The sequence below is a fragment of the Bos indicus x Bos taurus genome, chromosome 6 (genome assembly GCF_003369695.1).
Source record: "Bos indicus x Bos taurus breed Angus x Brahman F1 hybrid chromosome 6, Bos_hybrid_MaternalHap_v2.0, whole genome shotgun sequence".
Taxonomy (NCBI): Eukaryota; Metazoa; Chordata; class Mammalia; order Artiodactyla; family Bovidae; genus Bos; species Bos indicus x Bos taurus.
Genome location: NC_040081.1, coordinates 6,395,160 through 6,422,613, shown reverse-complemented (window position 1 = coordinate 6,422,613; position 27,454 = coordinate 6,395,160). Strand labels below are relative to the sequence as shown.

General features: G+C 36.9%; 1 protein-coding gene and 1 long non-coding RNA gene across 6 annotated transcripts in view; one reads left to right on the top strand and one right to left on the bottom strand.

The window, feature by feature from the left end:
• The window catches only part of LOC113893995, a 371,757-nt gene that overhangs the window by 317,356 nt on the left and 26,947 nt on the right, over positions 1–27,454 (bottom strand). The gene's annotated exons all lie outside the window — the stretch shown is intronic.
• The window catches only part of MYOZ2 (myozenin 2), a 38,507-nt gene that overhangs the window by 9,119 nt on the left and 1,934 nt on the right, over positions 1–27,454 (top strand). Inside the window, exons 3-6 of one of the 2 annotated variants that reach the window (XM_027543728.1) lie at positions 4,123–4,202; positions 7,372–7,541; positions 12,606–12,735; positions 21,003–21,186. In XM_027543728.1, coding sequence (XP_027399529.1) covers positions 7,383–7,541; positions 12,606–12,735; positions 21,003–21,186 — 473 coding nt within the window. In that variant the 5' untranslated portion in view covers positions 4,123–4,202; positions 7,372–7,382. The remainder of the gene's footprint in view (positions 1–4,122; positions 4,203–7,371; positions 7,542–12,605; positions 12,736–21,002; positions 21,187–27,454) is intronic. The other variant, XM_027543727.1, reaches the window with a different exon arrangement.

Below are 27,454 nucleotides of genomic sequence, written 5' to 3'. Positions count from 1 at the left end.
AGAATGTGTATTCCTATGGATTTCAATTTTCTGTAATTCTTTTTATCTTCTCTGTCTTGCATTGCTAATTGAATTCTTTCAAGAAGCATTTAAAGATTTCCCCTCCACCCCCTAGTATTATGAAGTGAAGTCAAAGTAGCTCAGTCACGTCCAAACTCTTTGCCCTCATGGACTACAGCCCATGGAATTCACTAGGCCAGAATACTGGGGTGGGTAGCCTTTCCCTTCTCCAGGAGTTCTTCCCACCCTGGGATCGAACCCAGGTCTCCCTCAATGCAGGCGGACTCTTTATCAGCTGAGCCACAAGGAAAGCCCAAAAATACTGCGGTGGGTAGCCTATCCCTTCTCCAGGGGATCTTCTGGACCCAAGAATTGAACCGGGGTCTCCTGCATTGCAGGTGGAGAATCAACTGAGCTATCAGGGAAGCCCTAATATTGTACCAAATTACTATAAGCAATATTGTGGCTTTTCTATCATTTGTGATCTAAAGGGAACTTATTTTGATTCCGGAATAAAAAAGCTGAAATAGTTCACTCCTGTCACACTTTCTAGAATACTGAGGGATATAGACACACCAAAAAATAACCCAGTTAACTCCTTCCATGTTGCAAGCACACAGTAACAGAAACTCCAAATACTTGCAAATAAAAAGAAGTGAATATTCCTTGTAGAACTCAGAGAGCTGGCCAACAAGCCCCAGGAAACTATAAAATAGTCTCACTCACTCTGCTGTTGGCCTTCATTCCTCTTCCATAAGCTACTTCTGCCATCCCTGGGGACTATAAAGCACAGAATTTTTTTTTTTTTTCCATCTTGACAATGCCATTCTGCATTCATTAGGAAGTGCTATGAAAAATTTTTAAATTGAACATGTTAATTAGAATAGACTTAATTTTTTAGAGCAGTTTACAGAAAAATTGAACAGAAAATTTCCTATATACCCTTCTTCTTCCTATATACCCTTCTTCTTCCTATATACCCTTCTTCTTCCAATATATTTTTGACATTGTAGTGTATTATACTTGCTGTGATTGATAAATCAATATTGATATAGTATTACTAATTGAAGTCCATAGTTTACATCAGGGTTCACACTGGCTTATATTGTTCAATGGGTTTGCATGAATGCACACTGTCATGTACCTGCCATTATAATATATAGAACAGTCTCCCTGCCCTAAAAGTCCTCTGTGCTCAACATCTTCATCTGCACTCCCTCCCCACAGGTGCTTGACAACCACTGATTCTTTTCCTTTCTTACAAAGTTTTGTCTTTTCCAGAAGTTGGAGTCACACAGTAAGCCATTACATACTGGCTTCTTTCACTTAGCAACATACATTTAAGGATCCTTCATGTCTTTTCATGGCTTGATAGCTCTTAATTAAACTTTTGATTTTGAGATAAAGTTTACATGCAGCTGTAAGAATGAATAGGCTTCCCAGGTGGCTCAGTGGTAAAGAATCCGCCTGCCAATGCAGGAGACAAGAGTTTGATCCCTGCGTCAGGAAGATTCGCTGGAGAAGGGAATGGCTACCCAATCCAGTATTCTTGCCTGGAGAATTCCATGGACACAGGAGCCTGACAGGCTATAGTCTGTGGGGTGGCAAAGAATTGGACACAACTGAGCTGAGTGACTGAGTACAGATGCGTGTAAGAATACAGACCAAACCTGGTATGTCTTCCGTTTCCCCCAATATCAACATCTTCAAAACTATGGTACAATATCACAACAAGAATATTGACATTCATGCTGTCAAGAGACTCCTATCACTCAGTAATATGTCTCATATATATATGTATTTTTTTTCCTTCATTTTAAGATGCTGTAAAATGGAATCATACAGTATGGAACCTTTGAGGATAGCTTTTCTCACTCAGTGTAGTTCCCTGGAGGTAGATCCAGCTGTATGTTTCAATAGTTTGTTCGCTTTTATTGCTGAGTACCATGCTATGGATGGATCATAGCATTTTTAACCATTTGTTGTTGTTTAGTAGCTAAGTTGTGTCCAACTTTCTTGAGACTCTATGGACTGTAGCCCACCAGGTTCCTCTGTCCATGGGATTTCCCAGGCAAGAATACTGGAGTGGGTTGCCATTTGCTTTTCCAGGGACTCTTTCCAACCCAGAGATTGCATCCACGTCTCTTGCATTGTAGGAGGATTCTTTACTTGGGAAGCCCCTTTTAACCATTACTCATTGAAGTACATTTGACTCTTTTCTTATACTAAAAATAAAGCTGTGAACATTTGTGTATAGGTTTTTGTGTGAATATAAAACTTTCATTTCACTAGAATAAATGCCCAGTATTGCTGATAAACTCTGTTTTTGATTTCACTTTGTTCAATGAATTTTTTATTTCCTTTGAGACTTCTTTGACCCATGGATTGCTTAGAAGTATTTTTTTCTTGTTTCCAGATATTTGGAGATTTTCTTGTAATTGTTCTGTTACTGATTTCTAGTGTGATTCCACTGTGATCAAAGATCATACTGTGTATAATTTTCACTCTTTTGGATTTGTCGAAGCTTATTTTATGGTACAGGAAATGGTCTATCTTGGTGTATACTCTGTGCACCTGGAAAGAACGTGTAACTTTTGCTGTTCAGTAGAGTATTTTACAAACATTTACATCCTACTGGTTGATGGTGTCACTGACTTCTTTTATGTCCTTGCTCATTTTCTCTCTGTTGCCCTATCATTTGTTGAGAAAGGGATATTGAAGTCTCCAACTATAACTGTGGATTTATCTATTTCTCCTTTTAGTTCTATTAATTTTTGCTCCATTTGCAGCTCTGTTTTCTGATGAATACACATTTAGTAGTTTTAGGTCTTCTTAGTGGACTGACACTTTAATCATTATATAACATTCTCCGTCTCTGTTTATTTCCTTTGTTCTGAAGTCCACTTTATCTGATATTAATATAACCACTTCTAATTCCCGTTGATTAATTTTTTTTGATATCTTTTTTCTATCCTGTTACTTTCAACTTGCCTATATTGCTCAAGGTACTTATTTTTGAAGTGGGTTTCTTCTAGACAATTTATATTTGGGTCATGTTTTTAAATCCAATCACTAGTCTCTATCCTCTAATTAGTATATTTTTAGCATTTATATTTAATGTAATTATTGACATAGTAGACCTTAAGTCTATCATTTTATTTTTTGCTGTTTGTTGTCTGTTTTTCATTTGTTTTCTTTTTTTTAGTTTCCTATGGGGTTTCTTGCCTATTTTTCAGAATTCAATTTTTATTTATCTCTAGTTTTTCAAGTATATTTTTACAGGTTTTAGTCGTTGTTCTATTACATTATATATGTTTAATTTATCAAAGTCTACTGATGTTGTCATTTTATCAGTTTAAGTGAAGTACAGAAAACCTACCTACCTTTATATCTATTTACCTCTTCCTGTTTATAACTGTTACTGTTTATAACTGTTACCTATTTTCTACATACATTTATATCTGAGAGGTTTATAATTTTTGCTTCTATAGTAAAACATAATTTAGAAAACTCAAGAGGGAAAGGAAAACTTATTGTATTTACCCACATTTTTGCTTACTGTAATCTTTTCTCGTTCTTGATGTTCTAAGGCTCCTTATTTTGTTTCCATTTTGTTTAAAGAACTTCATTTAATTATTTGCTATGGTCTGAATATTTGTGTCCCCCTAGAATTCATATATTGAAATCCTAATGCCCCTGATGGTGTTGGGAGATGAGGCCTTTGGGAGGTGATTAGGCCATGAGAGTGGGGTCTTCATGAATGATATTAACATCTTTATAAAAGAAGCCCAAGAGAGCTACCATGTCTCTTCCACTACATGAAAACAAAGTGAGAAGTAGGCAGTCTACAGCTCAGAAGAACGACTTCAACTGAACCAACTATGCTGGTACCCATATCTCACACTTCCAGCCTCCAGATCTATAAGAAATACATTTCTGCTGTTTATAAGTCACCAGTCTTGGATGTTTTGTTATAATAGCATGAATCAATTCTTTTAGGGTAGGTCTCCAGGAAAAATAATCTACTTTTCCTTCATCTGAAGATGTCTCAAATTCCCCTTTATTTCTAAAGAATATTTTCACTTGGTATCAGATTCTGGGTTGACATTTCTTTTCTTTCAGCATTTTTGTGCCACTTCCTTCTGGTCTTCATGGTTTGTGATGAGAAATCTACTGTCATTCTCATTTTTTTCTCCCTATAGGTAAGTTGTCATTTTTCTCTGGCTGCTTTCAAGATTTTCCCTTTGTCTTTAGTTTTCAGAAGTTTATGCTATGTCTTGTTGTAGAGCTCCATAGATTTATCTTTTATAGAATACTTTTTGCTTCCTGAATCTGTAGGTTTATGTCTCTTGCCAAATTTGGGACGTCTTCAGCCATTATTTCTTTGTGTACTTTTCCAACCCCAAATACCTCCCCTCCTTCTGGGACTTCAGTGATACAAATGTTGTACCTTTTGTTCTACTCACACTGATCCCTAAGGCTTTCTTTACTTTTTTCCTATTTTTTTTTTTCTCTGTTCTTATTGGGTAATTTCCATTACTGTGTCTCCCAGTTCACTGATTCTTTCCTTTATCCCCTCCATTCTGCTATTGAATCCATCCACTGAACTTTTTATTTGGGGTATTTTTTCAGTTCTGAAGTTTCCATTTGGGTCTTTATAACTTTTATTTCAGTCATGATTTTTTTTCCTTTGCTAAAGTTTTCTAAAATTTTCCATTTGTTTCCAGAAACTTTGTAATTGCTCTTTGAAGCAGTTTTATCATGGCCACTTGAAAATCTTTGTTATATAATTTTAATATCTCAGTCTTCTCATGCTGGCATCTGTCTTTTTTCCCATTTAGTTTGAGATCTTCTTGTTTCTTGGTATGACAAATGAGTTTTTTATTTGAGCCTGCACATTTTCATATTATATTCTAAGAATCTTGCTCTTATTTAAGCCTTCAATTTTATCTATACTTGTCTGACATTGCTTCAGCAGGGAAAAGAGAGTGCCACCTCATTCATCACTGCCAGGTAGAAATAAGAAGTCAAAGTTTCAGTTGGCTCACAATGAAACTTGAGGAGGGTCACTTAGTTACTATTAGGAGGTGGTGGGAGTTCAGAATTCCCACCTAGTCTCTACCAACTCTGCAGGGGTTGAGGGTTGTTACTAGCTAACAGGGACGAAGTCCCAGCTTCCTCCTTGGCCTCTCAGATACCACCCTTATATAAGGGTGCACTGGGGCACCTCGTTATAGCTTTGCAAGGGTAAAATCCTGGGCTCTACACTTGAAATTTGTTGGTATGGGTGAGGCTAGTTTTTTTTTTTGTTTTTTTTTTCTGTGGCGTTTGGCTAAAGTAGAGTAGCTATTGTCTAAAAGTTTCTTGTCTTTATAGGTTGCTCCTTTCCTGGTCTTGGCTAGTGAGAACAATCTTATTGTAGATTTTTGGCTGTACCTGTTGCATGTTTCTCAGTTTTTCAGCTCCAAGTCTGGGATATGTGGGGCCAAAAGAAACCCAAAGAATTAGTACTGTGTTGTTCCTTGGTCCTGAGGTCCCTAGCTGGTCCTCATTCTTGCCTCCAACTTTTAGTCTTATGTTTATTTTATACTAATGTCCAGGATTTTTAGTTTTACTTAGTAAATGCACAGGGAAAAGTAGATCTATTCTATCTTCACAGAAACAGAAGTCTTGATATTACAATTTTTATAATTAGCAGAGTGCCTCTTCCAGTAACATCAAGATATATAAGCAAAGTGATTTCTTCAAAGCAAAATGGGGAGAAAATTTATAAGCAGTTTTATTATTTTATTCCTAAAGACCTCAAAAAGCCTAATTATTAGGGTTAATTTGTAACATCAGAAAATGTTGTCCCAATCTTCCAGAATATTTATTTTACAAATGGTCCAATTTTTCTTCTCTGCATTTAAGCACTGTGGACGGCAGTGGCAAAAGAACTCTGTGTGTTACCAAAAAAAGCACTTCTGATTAAAGGAGCAAGTGGAGGAGTTTTATTTCTTTTGGATTTCAGAAAAGTCCTTCAGTACTAGAAATAGAAAATAATAGTTGTTTACTGAACATCTCCTCTATTTAAGGCATGGAGGACACAAAGACAAAAACATAAAAGAAAATGCAAATCACAGAATAAGTAAAATGGAATCAAGTAATATTGATTCAGTGCTATGAGAATACAGAAAATGCATAAATAATTATGAATAGAAATTTTACAGAAGGAATTGACAGAAATGGCACATAAACTGGATTGAGAAGGATTACTCAATACTTATCACCTATCTATTTTATGTTAGGCTCCTTGATGAAAGACACAGAATTAATAGTATTCTGACAGAGAAATGGGTGGCATGAGTCAAAGCATAAGCATTCTTGTAATGGAGACAATTCAAACTGATACATAAAAATGCTGGGAGTCAAACAGAGCTTATGAACAGAACTACGAGTGGTAGTTTGATAATTAGTCACTAAATAAGGAAAGAATAAATTAGTAGTGTCATTAAACTTTGCTCACTCTTTTATGATACTAAATGTTTGATAAGAAACACATTTTATTTAATCCTTACATAAAACCTATGCAGTACATATTAGTCCCACTTTAGAGATAAGAAAATTGAGGTTTACAAAAAAATAAGCAACATACCTATGATCATACAGTTAGAAAGTAGTAGACCCAGGATTTAACCCAAGGAGCAAGTGGAGGAGTTTTATTTCTTTTGGATTTCAGAAAAGTTCTTCAGTCCAAGGCAGTTTGAGTAAAGAGCCTCTATTTTAGTTACTATACTAGCATATTGTTGTTGTTTAGTTACCAAGTTGGGTCGGCTCTTTTGTGACCCCATGGACTGTAGCCTATCAGGCTCCTCTGTCCATGGGATTTCCCAGGCAGAAATACTGGAGTGGGTTGCCATTTCCTTCTCCAGGGGATCTTTCCTACACAGGGATGGAACCAGCGTCTCCTGTACTGGCTGCTGATGCTAAGTCGCTTCAGTCGTGTCCAACTCTGTGCGACCCCATAGATGGCGACCCACCAGGCTCTGCCGACCCTGGGATTCTCCAGGCAAGAACACTGGAGTGGGTTGCCATTTCCTTCTCCAATGCATGAAAATGAAGTGAAAGTGAAGTCGCTCAGTTGTGTCCGACTCTTCGAGACCCCATGGACTGCAGCCCACCAGGCTCCTCTGTCCATGGGATTTTCCAGGCAAGAGTACTGGAGTGGGGTGCCATTGCCTTCTCTGCCTGCACTGGCAGGCAGAGTCTCTACTATTGATCCACCAGGGAAGCCCATTCTAGCATATAGCAGGTAGTAAATTATGAAATTTAGCAGAGCATTTAAAAATGCTTATCTTAGAGTTTTTCACACACATGAATATTGTTTTACAGATGTAGATGTCATGCACCTGGGCAAAAAAGTCAGCATCCCCAGAGACATCATGTTGGAAGAATTATCCCATCTCAGTAACCGTGGTGCCAGACTGTTTAAGATGCGACAAAGAAGATCTGACAAATATACATTTGAAAATTTCCAGTATGAAACTAAAGCACAAATAAATGTAGGTATAACTTGATAATATGGTTATCTAAATAAATGGGCAGCATTTCTAAATTTATATGTATTATTAAATTCCCAAACAAGTATTTTACAAATTTTCTTTTCATTGATTCTGTTATACTTTTTTTCATGATGAATAATTTAGGTGGATAAATGAATATTATGCCTGATATGAGTATCTTTTTGGTTCAGTAGAGACACTGCATGTTTGTAGATTTGGCACTGAAGAACTGGTCTGTTCTGCTAAGAGGAGGGAGAGGGAGTGGAGACTGGTGGAACTAAAAGTTTCCATATCTTATCACCACTGGTTAAATGTTTGGGATGGAAACAATTCCAAAGCACACAGTGCTCCATAAAGCAAGTAGAAGCATTTTATTGGCTGAAAACATCCTGGCATTGAAACATGCCTGGGAACGAGACACAGCTGATCTCCTTTCAAAGTATTCATTCCACGTTGTATAGAGAAGTCTGGTACTCACTGACAATAAAATCAATGTGGATAAAACTCTTTGGACAAAAATTCCCATCAACCAAAAGTTAAAACAAACAAATTCATTAAATTATATTTTACATATTGCATGAATACCATATTCTTTTAAATTGTCATTCAGAGAAATTTTAGAGGAAGAAGTTCATAATTGAAAAACAATTAGCTTCAGGAAAATATCTTAAAAATAAAATACCGGTATGAAGAATCAAAAAGGAATAGTGCACTATAGGAGATGGTGGAGACTACAACAATATGTTTTTGGTTTTTTTTTGAACTAAGGGTTTCTTTCTATAGCTATGAAAAGTTTGCAAGTTTACTCATGAATTTAAACCTGAAAGCTTTCCAACTGCCATCACTAGAAAGCTGTTTTGAATGAACAGCTAAATTCTTTACAGCAAACAGACCAGTTTCACTGATCTTTTATCATAATTACTAAAACACACTACAGAACTAACATTTGCACTCACAAACACTAAAATTTTACTCATTCTTGAAATTTCTATTTCCCTTGTTATGATCTGCTTAACAAGAAATGGTTTGAGAACATCTTAAACAGTTTTTTTTTTTTCACATTAATGAGCATCCTTCAACATCCATGAATAGAAATCTAGTTATAATTATGAATTCAGTTAGACATCAAATTTTACTCAACCACAGTATTTACATTTAATGAAGGAAGATTTTCACTTGAAGTCATGGATAAATGTAATGCCATGGTATCCTGTAATTATGCTCAGTATCCTCTTATCAGAAAATGTCCGCAGCTAATACAGTATGAACCTAAAATAACCTCTGGCTCATCTGATGGATAATGACAATAGAGAGGTAGCTTTGAAGAGTAATATGAAATACAGTGTCTTAATGGAAATTCTTTGAAAAGTCATCTACAAGTCTAGACATCTGAATAAATTCAGTTTTCATAACTAACATTTATATCTCTAAGTATGCTTTAATTACAATTCTGAAAGAAGGTATAAGACTTAAAATGTCCATTAAAATACAACATATTCTCTTATCACTAGTATTTCAAATTATTGACAATAATCTTATATACCTGTGATCAAACATTCTGGTCATAGGTAAAATATATAAGAATATGTCTTAATATTTTTCCAGCATTCCTGGAAGATTGAGAACTAAATAGTCCCAAACAGCTGTACTGAAATATTTGAACATATACTGAATATACTGAAACAATTAAATGCTAATAAGTAGCATAAAATAATACACAATAATAATATATGGAATGAAGTCACATGTCACTGAGTTACACAATATACTCTGAAGTCTGATGAAATCTGATGACACATTTGCTTTTATCAAGGCTTTAGACTGCAACTTTGAGCAAGCATTGATAATATGACAGAAATTTAGAAGATGGTATTAGGTTTGGGTCTATTTCCATTCATTTATACTTTCAGCAAAAATTTATTGATTGCCTACTATGTTCTAGACACTATGCTTGGATTTCAAAGATAAATGAATACAGCCCTTGTCTAGTGATGGAGGGACAAAATAACATTGATAAATAGAAAACAATGATTTACTTAGAATCTAGTTCTTGAATCATCCTTATATGATTTATATCAAATTAATGTTATTGACTACATTTTCTGAAATAATCTTTTACTGCTTCCCTTGAGCTTTAGATATTATCAAAATAATTATTTAACTTACATTTATGCATTTCTTATAATTTCAGGACATCATTAGATGAAAATATAAACCAACTCTTTTGTAATCAATGCCATTTATTTAAATATTAAGTACAATTAAAAAAAAATAAGCACAGCTTTTGGCTTATTCTCTTGCTGAGAAACTAGTAAATTCAAGCCACACAAACCTTCTTATGATACAAATAACAATAGGAAATATGCGTTTTTAAAATAAAATGAAGATACATTGCTTGCTACACATGCCAATTTCAAAGTCCTGTTCATGAACTGATAACCTCTTACACATACACATACAAAAAGGGATGAAGAAAATAAGCATACAAGAGAAAATAAAAGAATGATTCATCATAATTAAAATTCCTTTCTATAAGTTACCACAAAAGGATATTATTCAAAACAATCCATGGACTTCCCTGGTGGCACAGTGGGTAAGAATCTACCTGCCAAGGCAGGAGACATGGTTTCAATCCTTGGTCTGGGAAGATTCCACATTCTGTGGAGCAACTAAGCTTGCGAGCAGCAACTACTAAGCCTGTGTGCTGAACTACTGAAGCCCACATGCCTAGAACCTGTGCTCTGCAACAAGAGAAGCCACCGCAATGAGAAGCCCACACAGGGCAACAAACAGTAGCCGCCCCCCTCCCCAGACCTGCCCCACCACTTGCCACCACTGGAGAAAGCCCATGCAAAAGCAACGAAGAGCAGTCAAAAAAAAAAGAATCTGCCTTCCAATGCAGGAGACTAGGGTTCAATCCCTGGTCAAAGAACTAAGAAGAAAAAAAAAAAAAAAAATCCACAGTTTACAGTTAAAACTACATATGTTTGCAGTAACTAAGCACTTTTAAAATTCCCTGGAGGCACCTCCCTGGTGGCCCAGGGGTTAAGACTTCACCTTTCAACGCAAGTGGCATGGGTTCAATCTCTGGTTGGTGACCTAAGATCCCACACGCTTCATGGCCAAAAAACCAGGACATAAACAACAGAAGCAATGTTGTAACAAATTCAATAAAGACTTTAAAAAAATCTTTAGAAATCTTATATAATACTGGAAAAATGGGAATTATACTGTAAAAAGTAATTCTGAAGTAAGATGTAACTAAATACAGTGAGGTTCAAAAAATATATATATTTTGTTCAAAAAATAACATTATAAAAATCATTTAAGGCTATCATAACTAAAATAAGTCACTACCCAATTATTATAAGGCTTTGCTTGTATAATTAACAATGACAAACAGAGGTACTGAGTGTCTCCTGATAATTAATAACCAGCTAGAAAGAGTTGATTTTCCTGTCTATAAAGGAGGTTAGTATTACAATTTTTAAAATAATGTAGGTAGAATGACTTATAAGTTTAGGTGAAACTCATTTCATGGACAGTAACTTAGAAAAAGTAATTTTAATGCATGATACAATTAAACTTTCTATATTTATCTCAACTGGCTTTTATTTATAATTAAACTTAGCAAGACTTTTTTCTAAGAAGTGACAAAGGTTCAGAAGTGAAAAAAGTTATTAATCAAGTCAATTAAATCGAACGCTTAATAGCTAAATTCAAAACACTAAAAACTGATGTATTTGAGTACAGCACTATTCACCTTTAAAAACTGTTTCTTCTTGCCTATTGAATAAAATGCAAACTCTTATGGCCAGTAATCAAGACCCATACTCACCTGGTTAATGTTAAGCTTACAACTACTAACATGGCCCTGCTCATTTCCACAGCAACTTTACCAGGGTGCTGCCTGGAATAAGGTGAAAGGCACCTGGAGAGTGGCTGTGGGTGGGTGAAGGCTGAAAATGGGATAAACTTTATTTTTTTTCATAATTTTGTCAGGTGAGGCCTTAATTTATGATCTTTAGTTATTGTAAGCATTTGGATTTTAGTATGAAATAATCACATTTCTATAAAGTTAAATAATTATTAAATTGCAAAAGTGAACTTTACCTTATCATTTTATAAATAAATACAGAAATAAAAAATATTTTAAAATATGTTTGGCTTATTTCACACAGGAAAAACTCAAAATTGATGTTTATTTGCTATGGCCTTCAGTAAATTTTTCTTTATAAAGTTAAAAGATGATTTGACCTTATGCACTTAAATAGATTGGCTTCTTTTAAGAAATATGTATGTCTCTCATGTATAATTAAAACAATATTTTATTACAGAGGTAAATCCTAGCTATACATCTGAGGATATAACCTATTACAATGTCTATTCTTCTCTGTTAAAAACCAATTGACTGTTTTTAAAGTGCTATATTGCCATAAAATAAATCCTAAATTATAACAGTAAAGAAAATTCACCTTAAAACTTTAGACAAACGCTCTTTTAAATATTCTGTTTTTTAGAAACCCCAATTCTTCCTTCTATAAGTTTATGCAGCTTAAAGTGAAAATATTTTTTGTTATACGTGACTGATGTCCAAATTTCAGATTAAACTTTAAAACAAGTCATATTAAAGAATATAATTAAATCCCAAGTATAAGTAAACTAATAATGTAACAATGACTAAGTTGTGTATGTGGCGAGTATGCTATATGATATTAAATCAGTAAAGACTTAAAAACTAAATAGATTTATCTTATGGATATGTTGTGAATAGTAAATTACAGATAATTGATATAAAGCCCTGGACACAGTGCCTGGCACACAGTAAGGCTTAATTAATTATTATTAAGTAGATTGTCATCATAAAACAGTTTAGATTGATATTAGTAAAATTTCTCATTCAACTGCTCTACTCGGTACCATATAAATTATTGAGTCAGTATGTAACAATGAATTGGCATTATATTTAAATTCCAAGTATACAAATGGAGTCTCGCACATATGTATGTCCTATTAGTGTATATTTTTGAGTTTTCAGTTGAGTTTACTTTTGATCAAATACAGCACAATATTGCCATGCAGAATGAGAAACTGGATGGAATCAACTTTGAAAGTGGTTCACAGCAAGCACCATTTACTCCTCCTAACACCCCGGATCCACGAAGTCCCCCAAATCCAGAAAACATTGCACCAGGTAATTAATCCCCTTACAAACAGAATAATAAAACTGCTATGCACATAAATATATGACTCAAGTCACTTGGATTCTTTAGTAAATGGGGTCTGAATGATACGGCTTTTCACATTATATACCTACTTTGTAGATAAGTTCAGGACAAATGTAAAGATTAGACCTAGAGGAGTTTAGTAACATATTTACAGGAGTCTTATGTTCTTTCAGATGGCCCAAACTTTTGTTGGCAGTCGCTTATCATACTAAAAATTAAGTCTGTTTGTAATTATATTGAAATCCTATTTGTATAGAACTGTGTAATTTATGAAATACTATTATATATATGTATCTTCTTTAATTTAATAATAATTATGACAGTTATTATAATCCTCATTTTACAAATTAAGAACTTGAGGTTGTGAATAGCTAGAAGGCAACACTAACTGATCAAGAATTAAATCCAGCTCTGATACCAAATTCACAGATGTCTCATGTGAGTGACCTTGTGGAGACTGCTTTTGTTATTTTCTGTTCTCTTACAGGGCTTTAAATGCAATACTCTAATACTGTATATTTGTTTATTATCTTAAAAAATAAGTGAAAGTGAAAGTTGCTCAGCTGTGTCCGACTCTTTGTGACCCCATGGAATATACATACAATCCATGGAATTCTCCAGGCCAGAATCCTGAAGTGGGTAGCCCTTTCCTTCTCCAGGGGATCTTCCCAATCCAGGGATCAAACTGGGGTCTCCTACATTGCAAGTGGATTCTTTACCAACTGAGCTATGAGGGAAGTCCAAAAAATAAGTAAATGTTTATTCAAACCAGTACATGCTATTTGAAGTATTGTTAGATTTTGAAATATTAAATCAGAAAAATTATCTGCTCTACTTAGACAATATCTTTCCAAAATAACATAAAACAAATACCTTTAAGTTTTTCCTCAAGAGTAATGTATATAGTAGATTTATAAAATTTTCAACTAATTTTACACTGAAATTAGCAATGCCTGTGTCATAGTTTTGTAAATTAAATAGTAAATTTATCAAGAGTACTTCTGAGGAACCTTCTCAAATAGCATAGTGTTTTTGAAAATATATAAGTAAAATAACTGTATAATATTAAATCTCATTTAAAAGTAAGTTGAATGTCAGTCACTGATGAGCTTAGATTTATTAGGACATTCTTACAGAGCACAATGGAAAAGGTATTGATAAACAAAGTAATTTTGAAGGAAACCAAATACACAATTAGAATATATAGAATTCTGAAGTAAAGCATTGTAATAAAATTCTCAAATAGCTTTCATATAGCTTTTTTTATGACAGAAGAGCAGGTAACAGGTTCTACGCATACAACATTAAGCTCATGTGGCAAAAACAAACTTTAGAATCTGATGGGTCTGGGTTCAACCTGCAATCTCCTTTTTTTTTTTTTTTTGGTTGAACAGATTTTCTTTTAATATGACTGTATACACGGACAACTGAGAATAGGAAAAGAAAAATTATGGTTTTTTTGGTTGAACCAAAATTATGGTTGAATCAAATTAATGGTTCAACATACTACAGCTGTTACTAAAGACGGTATGCTGGGATTTTAAGAAAACAGTCCAGTAAATGAACCATCCCTAAATGAATCTAAATTCATCAAGCCCTCTTTTAATAAAAACATACTGCATTGGCAGAGGTTTACCCTTTTTTTCAATACTCCATAATAAAAAGATGTTGTCTCTCCTTTAGTATTTAGTTACTAGTAGTCTCTCAAATGGTAACATTAATTGAATTTATATTATCAAATGAAAGTGAAAGTTTGTACAGCCAAGCCCAGAAGCAAAAGTGAAGAAGGATGAAGGGTAAAAGCTGATGGATGCCATGCAGAACAAGGACCTTCGCGGAGGTGTCCTGAGTGCCAAACGCAGTCAACATCCCATCATTTTTTCATTGCTCTTAAATGAGCAAAATCAAATTATTCTTACTTTTTATTTAAAGAAATAATAAATCTTCATCCTGTCCCTCCATAATTTGTGATCAGGTATGTGGTTCCATCACCACTGTGGACAGCAGCAATAAAGCTGCTGGATCCTTTCATCCATGCCCACTTTACTACTGTGCTGAGAAGGAAAATAAATCTCTTTGAGTCTGTTTCTTCACTCTGTAAAATAAAGAAAATAAATCTCACTGCACATGGTTGTTGTGAAAATTAAATGTGAGAATGTGAGTATAGTCCCTAATATACAATAAAAGACTGAGTTAAAATTTATCCTTTCCTTACCCATCTTTATATACCTAATACATAATAGACCATATATATTTTCTTTTAGCTCCAACCACTATACTGTAACCTCCTGCTATCTAATGTGTGGAATGGTAAGGTTTTTTAATAGGAAGAGAAGACATATAGAAAAGTTTATGTTGATTCAATGTGGTACTTCCATTACTAAGTTAAAAGTTTTATTATGAATCAATAACCATTGATTATTATGAATCGATGGTGTGATCACTTACCTAGAGCCAGGCATCCTGGAGTGTGAAGTCAAGTGGGCATTAGGAAGCATCACTACGAACAAAGCTACTAGAGGTGATGAATTCCAGTTGACCTATTTCAAATTCTAAAAGATGAAGCTATTAAGTGCTGCACTCAATATGCCAGCAAATTTGGAAAACTCAGCAGTGGCTACAGGGTTGGAAAAGGTCAGTTTTTGCTCCATTCCCCAAAAAAGATAATTCCAAAGAATGTTCAAACTCCTGCACAAATGCACTCATTTCACATGCTAGCAAAGAAATGCTCAAAATTCTTCAAGCTTGGCTTCAACGGTACATGAACCAAGAACTTCCAGATGGTCAACATGGATTTAGAAAAGGCAGAAGAACCAGAAATCAAATTGGCAACATTTGCTGGATCATAGAAAAAACAAGACAATTCCAGAAAAACATCTACTTCTGCTCCATTGACTACTCTAAAGCCTTTGTCTGTGTGGATCACAACAAACTGTGGAAGATTCTTAAAGAGATAGGCATACCAGATCCCCTTACCTGCCTCCTGAGAAATCTGTATGCTGGTCAAGAAGCAATAGTTAGAACTGGATATGGAACAACAGACTGGTTCAAAATTGAGAAAGGAGTACATCAAAGCTGTATACTGTCACTCTGCCTATTAAACTTATATGCAGAGTACCTCATGCGAAATGCCCAGCTGGATGAAGCAAAAGCTGGAATCAAGATTGCCAGGAGAAATATCAATAACCTCCAATATGCAGACGCCATCACCCTTATGGCAAAAGCAAAGAGGAACTAAAGAGCTTTCTGGTGAAGGTGAAAGAGGAAAATGAAAAAGCTGGCTTAAAATTCAACATTAAAAAACTAAGATTGTGGCATCCAGGCCCATCACTTCATGGCAAATAGATGGGGAAACAGTGTAAACAGTGGCAGACTTTATTTTCTTGGGCTCCAAAATCACTGCATATGGTGACTGCAGCCATGAAATTAAAAGACACTTGCACCTTGAAAGAGAAGTTATGACCAACCTGGACAGCATATTGAAAAGCAGAGACATTACTTTGCTGAAAAAGGTCCATCTAGTCAAAGCTATGGCTTTTTCAGTAGTCATGTATGGACGTGCGAGTTGGACCATAAAGGCTGGGCGCTGAAGAATTGATGCTTTTGAACTGTTTTGTTGAAGAAGACTCTTGAGAGTCCCTTGGACAGCAAGGAGATCAAATCAGTCAATCCTCAAGGAAAATCAGTCCTGAATACTCACTGGAAGGGCTGATGCTGAAGCTGAATCTCCAATACTTTGGCCACCTGATGCAAAGGGATGCTGGCAAAGATTGAAGGCAGGAGGAGAAGGGGATGACAGAGGAATGAAATGGTTGGATGGCATCACCAACTTGATGGACATGAATTTGAGCAAGCTCCAGGAGCTGGTGATGGACAGGGAAGCCTGGCGTGCTGCAGTCCATGGGGTCGCAAAGAGTCGGACATGACTGAGCAACTAAACTGATTATAAACTATGAAATTTCAAAAAGAATAAAAAAGTTCTACCCTCAAGGAATTCATAGACAGGGACAGAGGACAAATGTCCATGCTATATTTGTAGTCTCATTTTCTCTCTGCCATACAAACTTCAATATCATATGTATATTTTATTTACTATCAGGAACAATCTATGTATATTTACACACAAACACATACATATATTCAAATATATATATAGAGAGAGATATAAATTTTGAAAGTATAAATTAATATAGCTACTTAAAGTTTAAATATTCAATTATTAAATATTAGGGCATGTCTGTAATATAGACTAAGAAAAGGGAGAGTTTCAAGGTTATCAGATAGCTTGCAAGGAAGAAAGAGTAATGGGTCCTTTGTTCTTGGTTGATGAGTTGAAAAGGACAACTATAGATTCAGAGTACAAACTATAGATTATCCGAATTTAGCAAAGGCTACTATGAAAGCCCAGGCAAGAAACGTACAGGGCCTGAACCAGGTATGGAAATGAGAAGGAAAGAGAGAATTTGCTAGAACAGTTACTTCCCAGTGTTCTGTTTGCAAATCACTTGCATTAAATGTGTAAGCCACATCTGAGACCTCCTGTCTCTGGAAGGAAGAATCTATTATCAACATTTTAAGTAGGTGCCCATGGTGATTCAGAAAATGCAAAGTTGAGAAGCCTATTTAAGAAATCCTTAAGTATAGCTGGTAATACTTAGTGATTTGTTGTGGGAATGAAAGATTGTTTAGGAGAGTGCTTCTGTCTCAGACATCTAAGAATAGTGATAACATTTGTTAAGATGATCAATATACAGAAAGTAGCAGAATGTATTGGAAAACAGCTGCATATAGGTCTAGACAGATTATAAAGGATGTCAGGGCAACAGTAATTTTGGATGAATGTAATAGCGAAAAGCAAAGGAGAAAAGGAAAGATATAAGCATCTGAATGCAGAGTTCCAAAGAATAGCAAGAAGAGATAAGAAAGCCTTCCTCAATGATCAGTGCAAAGAAATAGAGGAAAACAACAGAATGGGAAAGACTAGAGATCTCTTCAAGAAAATTAGGGATACCAAGGGAACATTTCATGCAAAGATGGGCTCGATAAAGGACAGAAATGGTATGGACCTAATGGAAGCAAAAGACATTAAGAAGAGGTAGCAAGAATACATAGAAGAACTGTACAAAAAAGATCTTCAAGACCAAGATAATCACAATGGTGTGATCACTGACCTAGAGCCAGACATCCTGGAATGTGAAGTCAAGTGGGCCTTAGAAACAATCACTATGAACAAAGCTAGTGGAGGTGATGGAATTCCAGGTGACCTATTTCAAATCCTGAAAGATGATGCTATGAAAGTGCTGCACTCAATATGCCAGCAAATTTGGAAAACTCAGCAGTGGCCACAAGACTGGAAAATGTCAGTTTTCATTCCAGTCCCAAAGAAAGGCAATGTCAAAGAATGCTCAAACTACCGCACAATTGCACTCATCTCACATGCTAGTAAAGTAATGCTCAAAATTCTCCAAGCCAGGCTTCAGCAGTACGTGAACCGTGAACTTCCAGATGTTCAAGCTGGTTTTAGAAAAGGCAGAGGAACCAGAGATCAAATTGCCAACATCCGCTGGATCATCGAAAAAGCAAGGGAGTTCCAGAACATCTATTTCTGCTTTATTGACTATGCCAAAGCCTTTGACTGTGTGGATCACAATAAACTGTGGAAAATTCTGAAAGAGATGGGAATACCAGACCACCTGATCTGTCTCTTGAGAAACTTGTATGCAGGTCAGGAAGCAACAGTTAGAACTGGACATGGAACAACAGACTGGTTCCAAATAGGAAAAGGAGTACGTCAAGGCTGTATATTGTCACCCTGCTTACTTATCTTCTATGCAGAGTACATCATGAGAAACACTGGGCTGGAAGAAGCACAAGCTGGAATCAAGATTGCTGGGAGAAATATCAATAACCTCAGATATGCAGATGACACCACATTTATGGCAGAAAGTGAAGAGGAACTAAAAAGCCTCTTGATGAAAGTGAAAGAGGAGAGTGAAAAAGTTGGCTTAAAGCTCAACATTCAGAAAATGAAGATCATGGCATCTGGTCCCATCACTTCATGGGAAATAGATGGGGAAACAGTGGGAACAGTGTGACTTTATTTTTTGGGGCTCCAAAATCACTGCAGATGGTGATTGTAGCCATGAAATTAAAAGACGCTTACTCCTTGGAAGGAAAGTTATGAGCAACTTAAATAGCACATTGAAAAGCAGAGACATTACTTTGCCAACAAAGGTCCGTCTAATCAAGGCTATGGTTTTTCCAGTGGTCGTGTATGGATGTGAGAGTTGGCCTGTGAAGAAGGCTGAGCACCAAAGAATTGATGCTTTTGAACTGTGGGGCTGGAAAAGACTCTTGAGAATCCCTTGGACTGCAAGGAGATCCAACCAGTCCATTCTGAAGGAGATCAGTCCTGGGATTTCTTTGGAAGGAATGATGCTAAGGCTGAAACTCCAGTACTTTGGCCACCTCATGTGAAGAGTTGACTCATTGGAGAAGACTCTGATGCTGGGAGGGATTGGGGGCAGGAGGAGAAGGGGACGACAGAGAATGAGATGGCCGGATGGCATCACTGACTTGATCAACGTGAGTCTGAGTGAACTCCGGGAGTTGGTGATGGACAGGGAGGCCTGGCCTGCTGCGATTCATGGGGTCGCAAAGAGTCGGACACGACTGAGTGACTGAACTGAACTGAACTGAAGCATAGAAAAGCAGCCTACTGAAGAGACTGCCATTTGATGCTGGAGACAATCAGAAGAAAATTAAATTACTACAAACAAATAGCTGCCTATTGGTGGAATTATCAAGAGTTTTTGAAAAAGAGAAACTAATTTTTAGTGTATAGAAAGAGTAGGCATGGTTTAACATAATAAAAGAGAAAACATCTTAGAGAAGGAAAAGAGCATCATGGAAACCTAAAAGTAGCAGTGACTGCATAGCAGAGGTTCTGATATGACAGAAGAGAGAACTCTTTAAAAGAGATAACTAGACAGTAAGGTAGTGTAGCTGGAAAGTAAACAGTTCTGCCTTTGAGGACCTGAAGAATGTCAGTTAATGTATGTGAAAATGGTTTCACATTTATGCCAGGAATTGTGATTTTTAAATGATACTTACAGAAAACTTCTGGCTCATGGGAGAAGAATAAATTGAGGAGGTAAGACTGGAAGCAGAAAGGTTAGAAATCCTCAGGAACAAAGTAAACAAAGGATAGGCACATCAGGGAATAAGAAGGGCCTGACAAAGACAGTGGAGACAAGCTACTTCACCATTTTGAAGCTTGAACATTTGACAGGCCACTCAGCAATTTCAGGCTTCCCTGATGGCTCAGAAGGTAGAGAGTCCATCTGCAATGTCGGAGATCTGGGTTCGATCCCTGGGTTGGGAAGATTCCCCTGGAGAAGGGAATGGTTACCCACTCCAGTATTCTTGAAACTTCCCTGACAGTCTAGTGCTTAAGACTCCGCACTTCAAAAGCATCAGGCGCTGGTTCGATCCCTGGTTGGGGACTAAGATCCCACATCCAAGGACAAAAAAAAAAAAAAATTGGGCTTCCCAGGTGGCACTAATGGTTAAAAACAAAAACAAACAAACAAAAAAACCTGCCTGCCAATGCAGAGGCATAAGAGTTGTGGGTTTGATCCCTGGGTCACGAGATGCCCTGGAGGAATACATGGCAACCCACTCTAGTATTCTTGCCTAAAGAATTCCATGGACAGAGGAGTCTGGAGGGCTGAGGTCCAAAGAGTCAGACACGACTTGAAGCAACTTAGACGCATGTAAGCACGCAGCAATTTTAGATAGTCAACACCTGAACATTACCTATAAAGAATCAGCTCCCAGGGGACGGAGATCTGTCTTTATTGATATTTCCACAGAACCTAGTTTCTAAATTAATGCAGTAACTGTGGTATATAAGGCCTAGTATAAATTAATGTAAGGTGCACAATTAATAGTTTCACTGAACAAATATATACTATGACAGTCAAGGAAGAAACTAACTGTATAATTTGGTAAAATGAAACACTAAGGGGTTTCTTTTGAAAATTCCATAAATTTAAAGGGATTTAAAAATGTCTAATGCTGTAGGACTACTCTTTTCTGAGAGATCATAAAAAGAATGCATTTTTGATAAATTTACCCCTGTAAGAAAAATTAAACATGGTAAAATGCTAGGTGGAATTTAGTAACTCTCAGGAACTCTGTGTTTACTTATTCTTGCAATATTTTTCCAAAGGATATTCTGGACCACTGAAGGAAATTCCTCCTGAAAGATTCAACACCACAGCTGTCCCTAAGTACTACCAGTCGCCCTGGGAACAGGCCATTAGCAATGATCCGGAGCTTTTAGAGGCTTTATACCCTAAATTTTTCAAGCCTGAAGGAAAGGCAGAATTGCCTGATTACAGGAGCTTTAACAGGTAATTCAATTACCCTGGAAGACACTTCAGCATGCAATACAAAGGCTGTTATATCACAGTATGGAGAACTGAATCCCCTGGTAGGAAAAAAAAAAACCAAAAAACTATAAGCAATATATAATATCTTTGCCTAGGCAAAGACTCATTTTTGCAGTATTACTAATATGGTACATTTTTAGTATAAAAATGAAGGCTATGAATCACAAACTATCACTGTTATAAGATCATCTCCAACATTTTAAAAAGCAATTTTAATACTGATTTCTAATGTGAAGGTTGATATTAGTTTATGTGTTGCTCCAAACAATCTTGTTAGTCACTACATAGATGACAAACTAAAAAATCATTTTAAGTCAGATCTGTGTTCAAAGAAATTATATTATGGGAATTACAGAGATGCACAGTTGTTTTTTAGTAGAATATTCCAAATCTTTCAGTGGAATATTTTGCTTTTCTAACTGAATAAAACTTGAAATTATTTTCAGAGATCTTAAAAATCTTACAAATAGTCTCACACTTTGAATGTTTAACATTTCTGTTAACAAGTTTACTTTGTGTCCGAAGGCAATAAAAATTTAAACCAACAAGATACAGTCTCAAATGGTGCCAAAGAAAAGAAAATTCTGCTTTTGAAACAATAATCTTTCACTGGATAAGTGGTAGGAGGTAGGAGATGGGTGATGAAATGGACGGGAATGTTTTCATTTACAGAAGAAATTGACCCCAGAATGAAGAGGGAAAAACAAAACATACTGAATGAAAAGGGAAAAGCTAATGCACTAAATACCAAACTCAAATATTGGATTTCAGTGGTAGAAGAACATTTCTTTCTTCATTTAATTCAGAAAAAATAAATAAAAGAATAAAAGTGATTTTTGGAATTAATAAATACAAGGTTGCTGCTGCGAAGTCGCTTCAGTCGTGTCCGACTCTATGCGACCCCAGAGATGGCAGCCCACGAAGCTCCCCTGTCCCTGGGATTCTCCAGGCAAGAACACTGGAGTGGGTTGCCATTTCCTTCTCCAATGTATCAAAGTGAAAAGTGAAAGTGAAGTCACTCAGTCGTGTCCGACTCTTCGTGACCCCATGGACTGCAGCCTACCAGGCTCCTCCATCCATGGGATTTTCCAGGCAAGAGTACTGGAGTGGGGTGCCATTGCCTTCTCCAAATACAAGGTTAACTGACCAAATTCACCCTAAATCTGATAATGTTCAACTCCAGCCTCTTGTATCCAATGGATAACAATATACTCTTATACTCCCTTGGACGTGTGGCTTGTGCAATTGCATGGGGCCCCACAATTAAAAAGGCCATAGCTGATTTAAACTTTTGCTTTAATGTCTGAAATTCCTAACAAGCTTTAAACAAAGAGTCCCGAGTTTTCATTTTGCACTGTGCCCTACAAAAGTGTTTAGATCAGATCCCAGGCTCTAAATTTTACAAGTTCCTCTGTACTCAGGAAAATGTTCCCTTAAAGTAATTATCTTAGTCCATGATGTGTTCCCCCACGCCCTGCTTATATTTCTCTCTTTTCTTGTTTGTGAGTTCATTGAAATTAAGACCTACTACAATCTTTCCATCTTTGAATTCACAGCATATAGCAGTGTCTAGATATAATCGGGCTTCTCAGGTAGTGCTAGTGGTAAAGAACCTGCCTGTCAATGCAGAAGACACAGGATATGCGGGTTTGATCCCTGAGTCAGAAAGATCCCCTGGAGGAGGAAATGGCAACCCACTCCAGTATTTGTGCCTGGAGAATCCCATGGACAGAGGAGCCTGGTGGCCTATAGTCCACAGTGTCGCAAAGAGTCGGACACGGCTGAAGCAACTTAGCACACACACACACAATTTTTTATATGAGTAAATGAATGAACGAACAAATGAACTAATTATAGGTTTATAATGGTAAACTTCCAAAATCACAAAACATTTTCTTGGACATCTTGAACATCTAAGAATATGAAGTTTTATGTATGCAGTGAGTCAAATTTTACTCTTAATGACTCTTCAATCCACTAAATCAAATGACAAAATGTGGGACATTAAATCACTCACTTATATCACAGATGTGAGTCCTCAATATACTGCTCTACTTAGAAACGATCTCAAAAGGCCCAATACTCCTTAAGAATTATGTCCAAGGGGTACAACAAATGGTAGTAGAGAAGAGCAGGCTTCAGTGAGTCTGAATACCTGGGTTTAAATTCTGATTCTATACATTATTAGGTGGGTGACATTGGGTAAGCCATTTAATTATTTGTGTTTCAGTTTCATCTATTAAAAGGGGATAGAAAAAGAATCAACTCAAGTAGTTGTTTTGAGAATTTAATGAGACAATCATGTAAAGCCTTGGTACTCAAAGTGTGGTGAGACCAGTTGTGCTGGCATCACCTGAGAACTGGTTAGAAATGAATCTCAGGACACATACTAGATTGACTGAATTAGCATCTGTAGCTTAACAAGATCTCAAGGTGGTTTCCATACTAACAGAGCAGGTACACAGCACTCTGTTGATAAATATTAGCTTTCATTATTACTATACCTTCTGAAGTTTAATGATCACACAGCACCTGACTGATAATTTAAATTCTTAAAGTTCTTTTCCTAACCAAACTCTCTCACCCCCAGAGTAATGGTTTTAGGCCCTGGACATGAAAGACTATACTGATATGATTGCTGAAATCCTGCATTAGACTGAAGTTAATGCATTACTCAGTAATCTGTTGTTATCCATATTTTCCACAGCGATTTGGGGAAATATTGTAAGAGGCCAGGCATCTTGAGAAAAGATGTAAGAAAGATGTATGTTTACAGAAAGTAAAACATACTGTTCCTCAGAAAAAAAAAAAAAAAACTAGAAGACAAGAAAATTACGGGCCAATAAGACATGAGAGCTTCCCTGGTGGCTCAAAGAATCTGCCTACCATTCAGGAGATCCTGGTTCAATCCCTAGCTCAGGAAGATAACCTGGAGAACGGAATAGCTACCCATTCCAGTATTCTTGCCTGGAGAATTCCATGGACAGAGTAGCCTGGCGGGCTACAGTTCATTGGATAGAAAACAGCAGACATGACTGAGTGAGTGACACTTTCACTTATGGTAAAGAATTTGCCTGGAATGTGGAAGACATGGGTTTGATCCCTAGGTTGGGAAGATCCCCTGGAGGAGGGCATGGCAATCCACTCCAGTATTCTTGTTGGAGAATTCCCATGGACAGAGGAGCCTGGCATGCTGCAGTCCAAGTGGTTGCAACGAGTCGGACATGACTGAGCAACTAAGCACACACAGCAAGACATGAGATTCTATACTACTACTGCATTGGCCAAAACCTGCATTCTTTCAGGTTTTTCTGTAACATCTTATGGAAACCCTAAAGGAGCAAAATTTTTGGCCAGTCCAATATATGACACAGTGACATGTGCTATAGCCATCATTGAGGTCACCTATCTACCCTGGGGACACTGAAGATTTTATCTGGCTCTCAGTCTTTTTCCCCAGGACTATTCCTGTCATCACTTTCTGGTGGCTTAAATGATTCACTGAACTCTCAGCCCTTTTAAGTCCTTGACTGTATTGCTTTAAAGGATCTCTCTCTCAATCCCATCTTAGTCACTACTGACTTTCCTTAAAGTTTGCCATTACCAATATCTATGCTACTGCTGCTGCTTAGTCACTTCAAGTCATGTCTGACTGTGTGACTTCATGGACTATAGCCCACCAGGCTCCTCTGTCCATGGAATTCTCCAGGCAAGAGTACTGGAGTAGATTGCCAGAACCTCCTCCAGAGGATCTTCCCAACCCAGGTCTCCTGCATTGCAGGCAGATTCTTTACCACTGAGCTACCAGGGAAGCCGACCAATATCTGCATCATCTTCAAAATCTAAATTTCAAGCATCTCACTACCACATTTTATCTTTAATTTTTTCATTTATTATTTATTTCAATCATGCTTCAGGCCCACACATCAAACCCATCTCATTTTTCAAAGTCCATCATTCATTTCCTCCTTACTTTACTAGACTCCATAGTCCCTTACTATTATCATCCAGAAATTAAGATAGTCAAGAAAGATCACAGGTGACTGAGCTTCAAAGAAAATCAGATCTCTTCTAGGTTTTAAAATGATCTCCACAATACTGGAGAATTTATAGTCCTGCCAATTCCATTGTCCAAATGTTTATGAGGATCCTCTAGGCAAAATACATTAAACAGTTATGTATATTGAGCAAGATATAAAGATATATCAGAGAGAATTCCAGTCCTCTTGGAGTGTAGTCTGATAAGAAATTAGGCAGACAGACTATTGAATATAATGAAAGATGAAAATGAGGTTACAGGGAGGTAAAAATAGAGTTCATGGAAACTTAGGGGAGAAAGAGTTTAGTTCTGGCTGTAGGAGATCAGGGAAAGCTCAAGAATAAAATTAAATATCAAATACTTAAGTATAAATTACTTAAAACTTAAAGGGGATTTAGAAACGTCAGTAATGACAGTCAGAGCACTCCAGGCAGAGAAAAATGAGTGAGTAAACGCAGTGACGTTGGAGAGCACAAGGAGAAGCTGCTGCTGCTGCTGCTGCTGCTAAGTCGCTTCAGTCGTGTCCGACTCTGTGCGACCCCACAGACAGCAGCCCACCAGGCTCCTCTGTCCCTGGATTCTCCAGGCAAGAACACTGGAGTGGGTTGCCATTTCCTTCTCCAACAAGGCGAAGAGCAAGCAGTATATCAGTTTGACTGGAACAAAGACTAAACGAAAGTGTATAGGGTAAAATTAGCAGGATTGACCTTTCCACTACGATGTCAAAGTCATTTTTTTCCACACACACAACACACCAAACCTGTTTCTCCTTGCCTTCTACCAGCAAGCTACTGAAACTCTAAACCGTGGAATAATCCTTGATCTTTACATTTCCCTCACAATTTTCATCCAATCTGTCAGCATATCCTGTTGACCCTCCCTGTAGAACACATCCTGAAACCACCCACTTCTTCAAGGAAAACACTTGAAATCTAAGCTACCGTCATTTCTCACCTGAATTGGTACCATATCTCCTCTTCGTTCTTGTCCACCTATACTTGTTCACACAGTACCAGGTGCCAGAGTAATCTTTATTAAAATTTTCTCAAGTTATACCTCCTGTTTTTGTTGTTCAGTTGCTCAGTCCTGTCCAGTTCTTTGCGACCCCATAGATTGCAGCACGCCAGGATTCCCTGTCTTTCACCATCTCTTGGAACTTGCTCAAAGTCCATTAAGTTGGTGATACCATCCAAGCATCTCGTCTCTTGTTATTCCCTTCTGTTCCTGCTTTCAATCATTTCCAGCAACAGGGTCTTTTTCTAATTAGTTGGCTCTTCACATCAGGTGGCCAAAATATTGGAGCTTCAGCTTCAGCATCTGTCCTTCCAATGAATATTCAGGACTGATTTCCTTGAGGATTGACTGATTTGATCTTCTTGCAGTCCAAGGGACTTTCAAGAGTCTTCTCCAACACCACAGTTCAAAAGCATCAATTCTTTGGTGCTCAGCCTTCTTCACAATCCGACTCTCACATCCATACATGACTACTGGAAAAACCAAAGCTTTAACTAGATGGACCTTTGTTGGCAAAGTAATGTCTCTGCTTTTAAATATGCTGTCCGGGTTGGTCATAGCTTTTCTTCCAAGGAGCAAGCATCTTTTAATTTCATGGCTGCAGTCACCATCTGCAGTGATTTTGGAGCCCCCAAAATAAAGTCTGTCACTGTTCCCATTGTTTCCCCATCTATTTGCCATGAAGTGATGGGACCAGATGCCATGATCTTCGTTTTTTGAATGTTGAGTTTTAAGCCAGCATTTTTACTCTCCTCTTTCACCTTCAGGAAGAGGCTCTTTAGTTTCTCTTTGCTTTCTGCCGTAAGGGTGGTGTCATCTGCATATCTGAGATTATTGATATTTCTCCCAGCAATCTTGATTTGGGCTGTGCTTCATCCAGCCCCATGTTTCTCATGATGTACTCTGTACAGAAGTTACATAAGCAAGGTGACAATATACAGCCTTGATGTACTCCTTTCCCAATTTGGAACCAGTCTGTTGTTCCATGTCCGGTTATAACTGTTGTTTCTTGACCTGCATACAGGTTTTGCAGGAGGCAGGTCAGGTGGTCTGGTATTCCCATCTCTTGAAGAATCTTCCACAGTTTGTTGTGATCCACACAGTCAAAGGCTTTAGTGTAGTCAATGAAGCAGAATTAGATGTTTTTCTGGGATTCTCTATTTTTCTATGATCCAA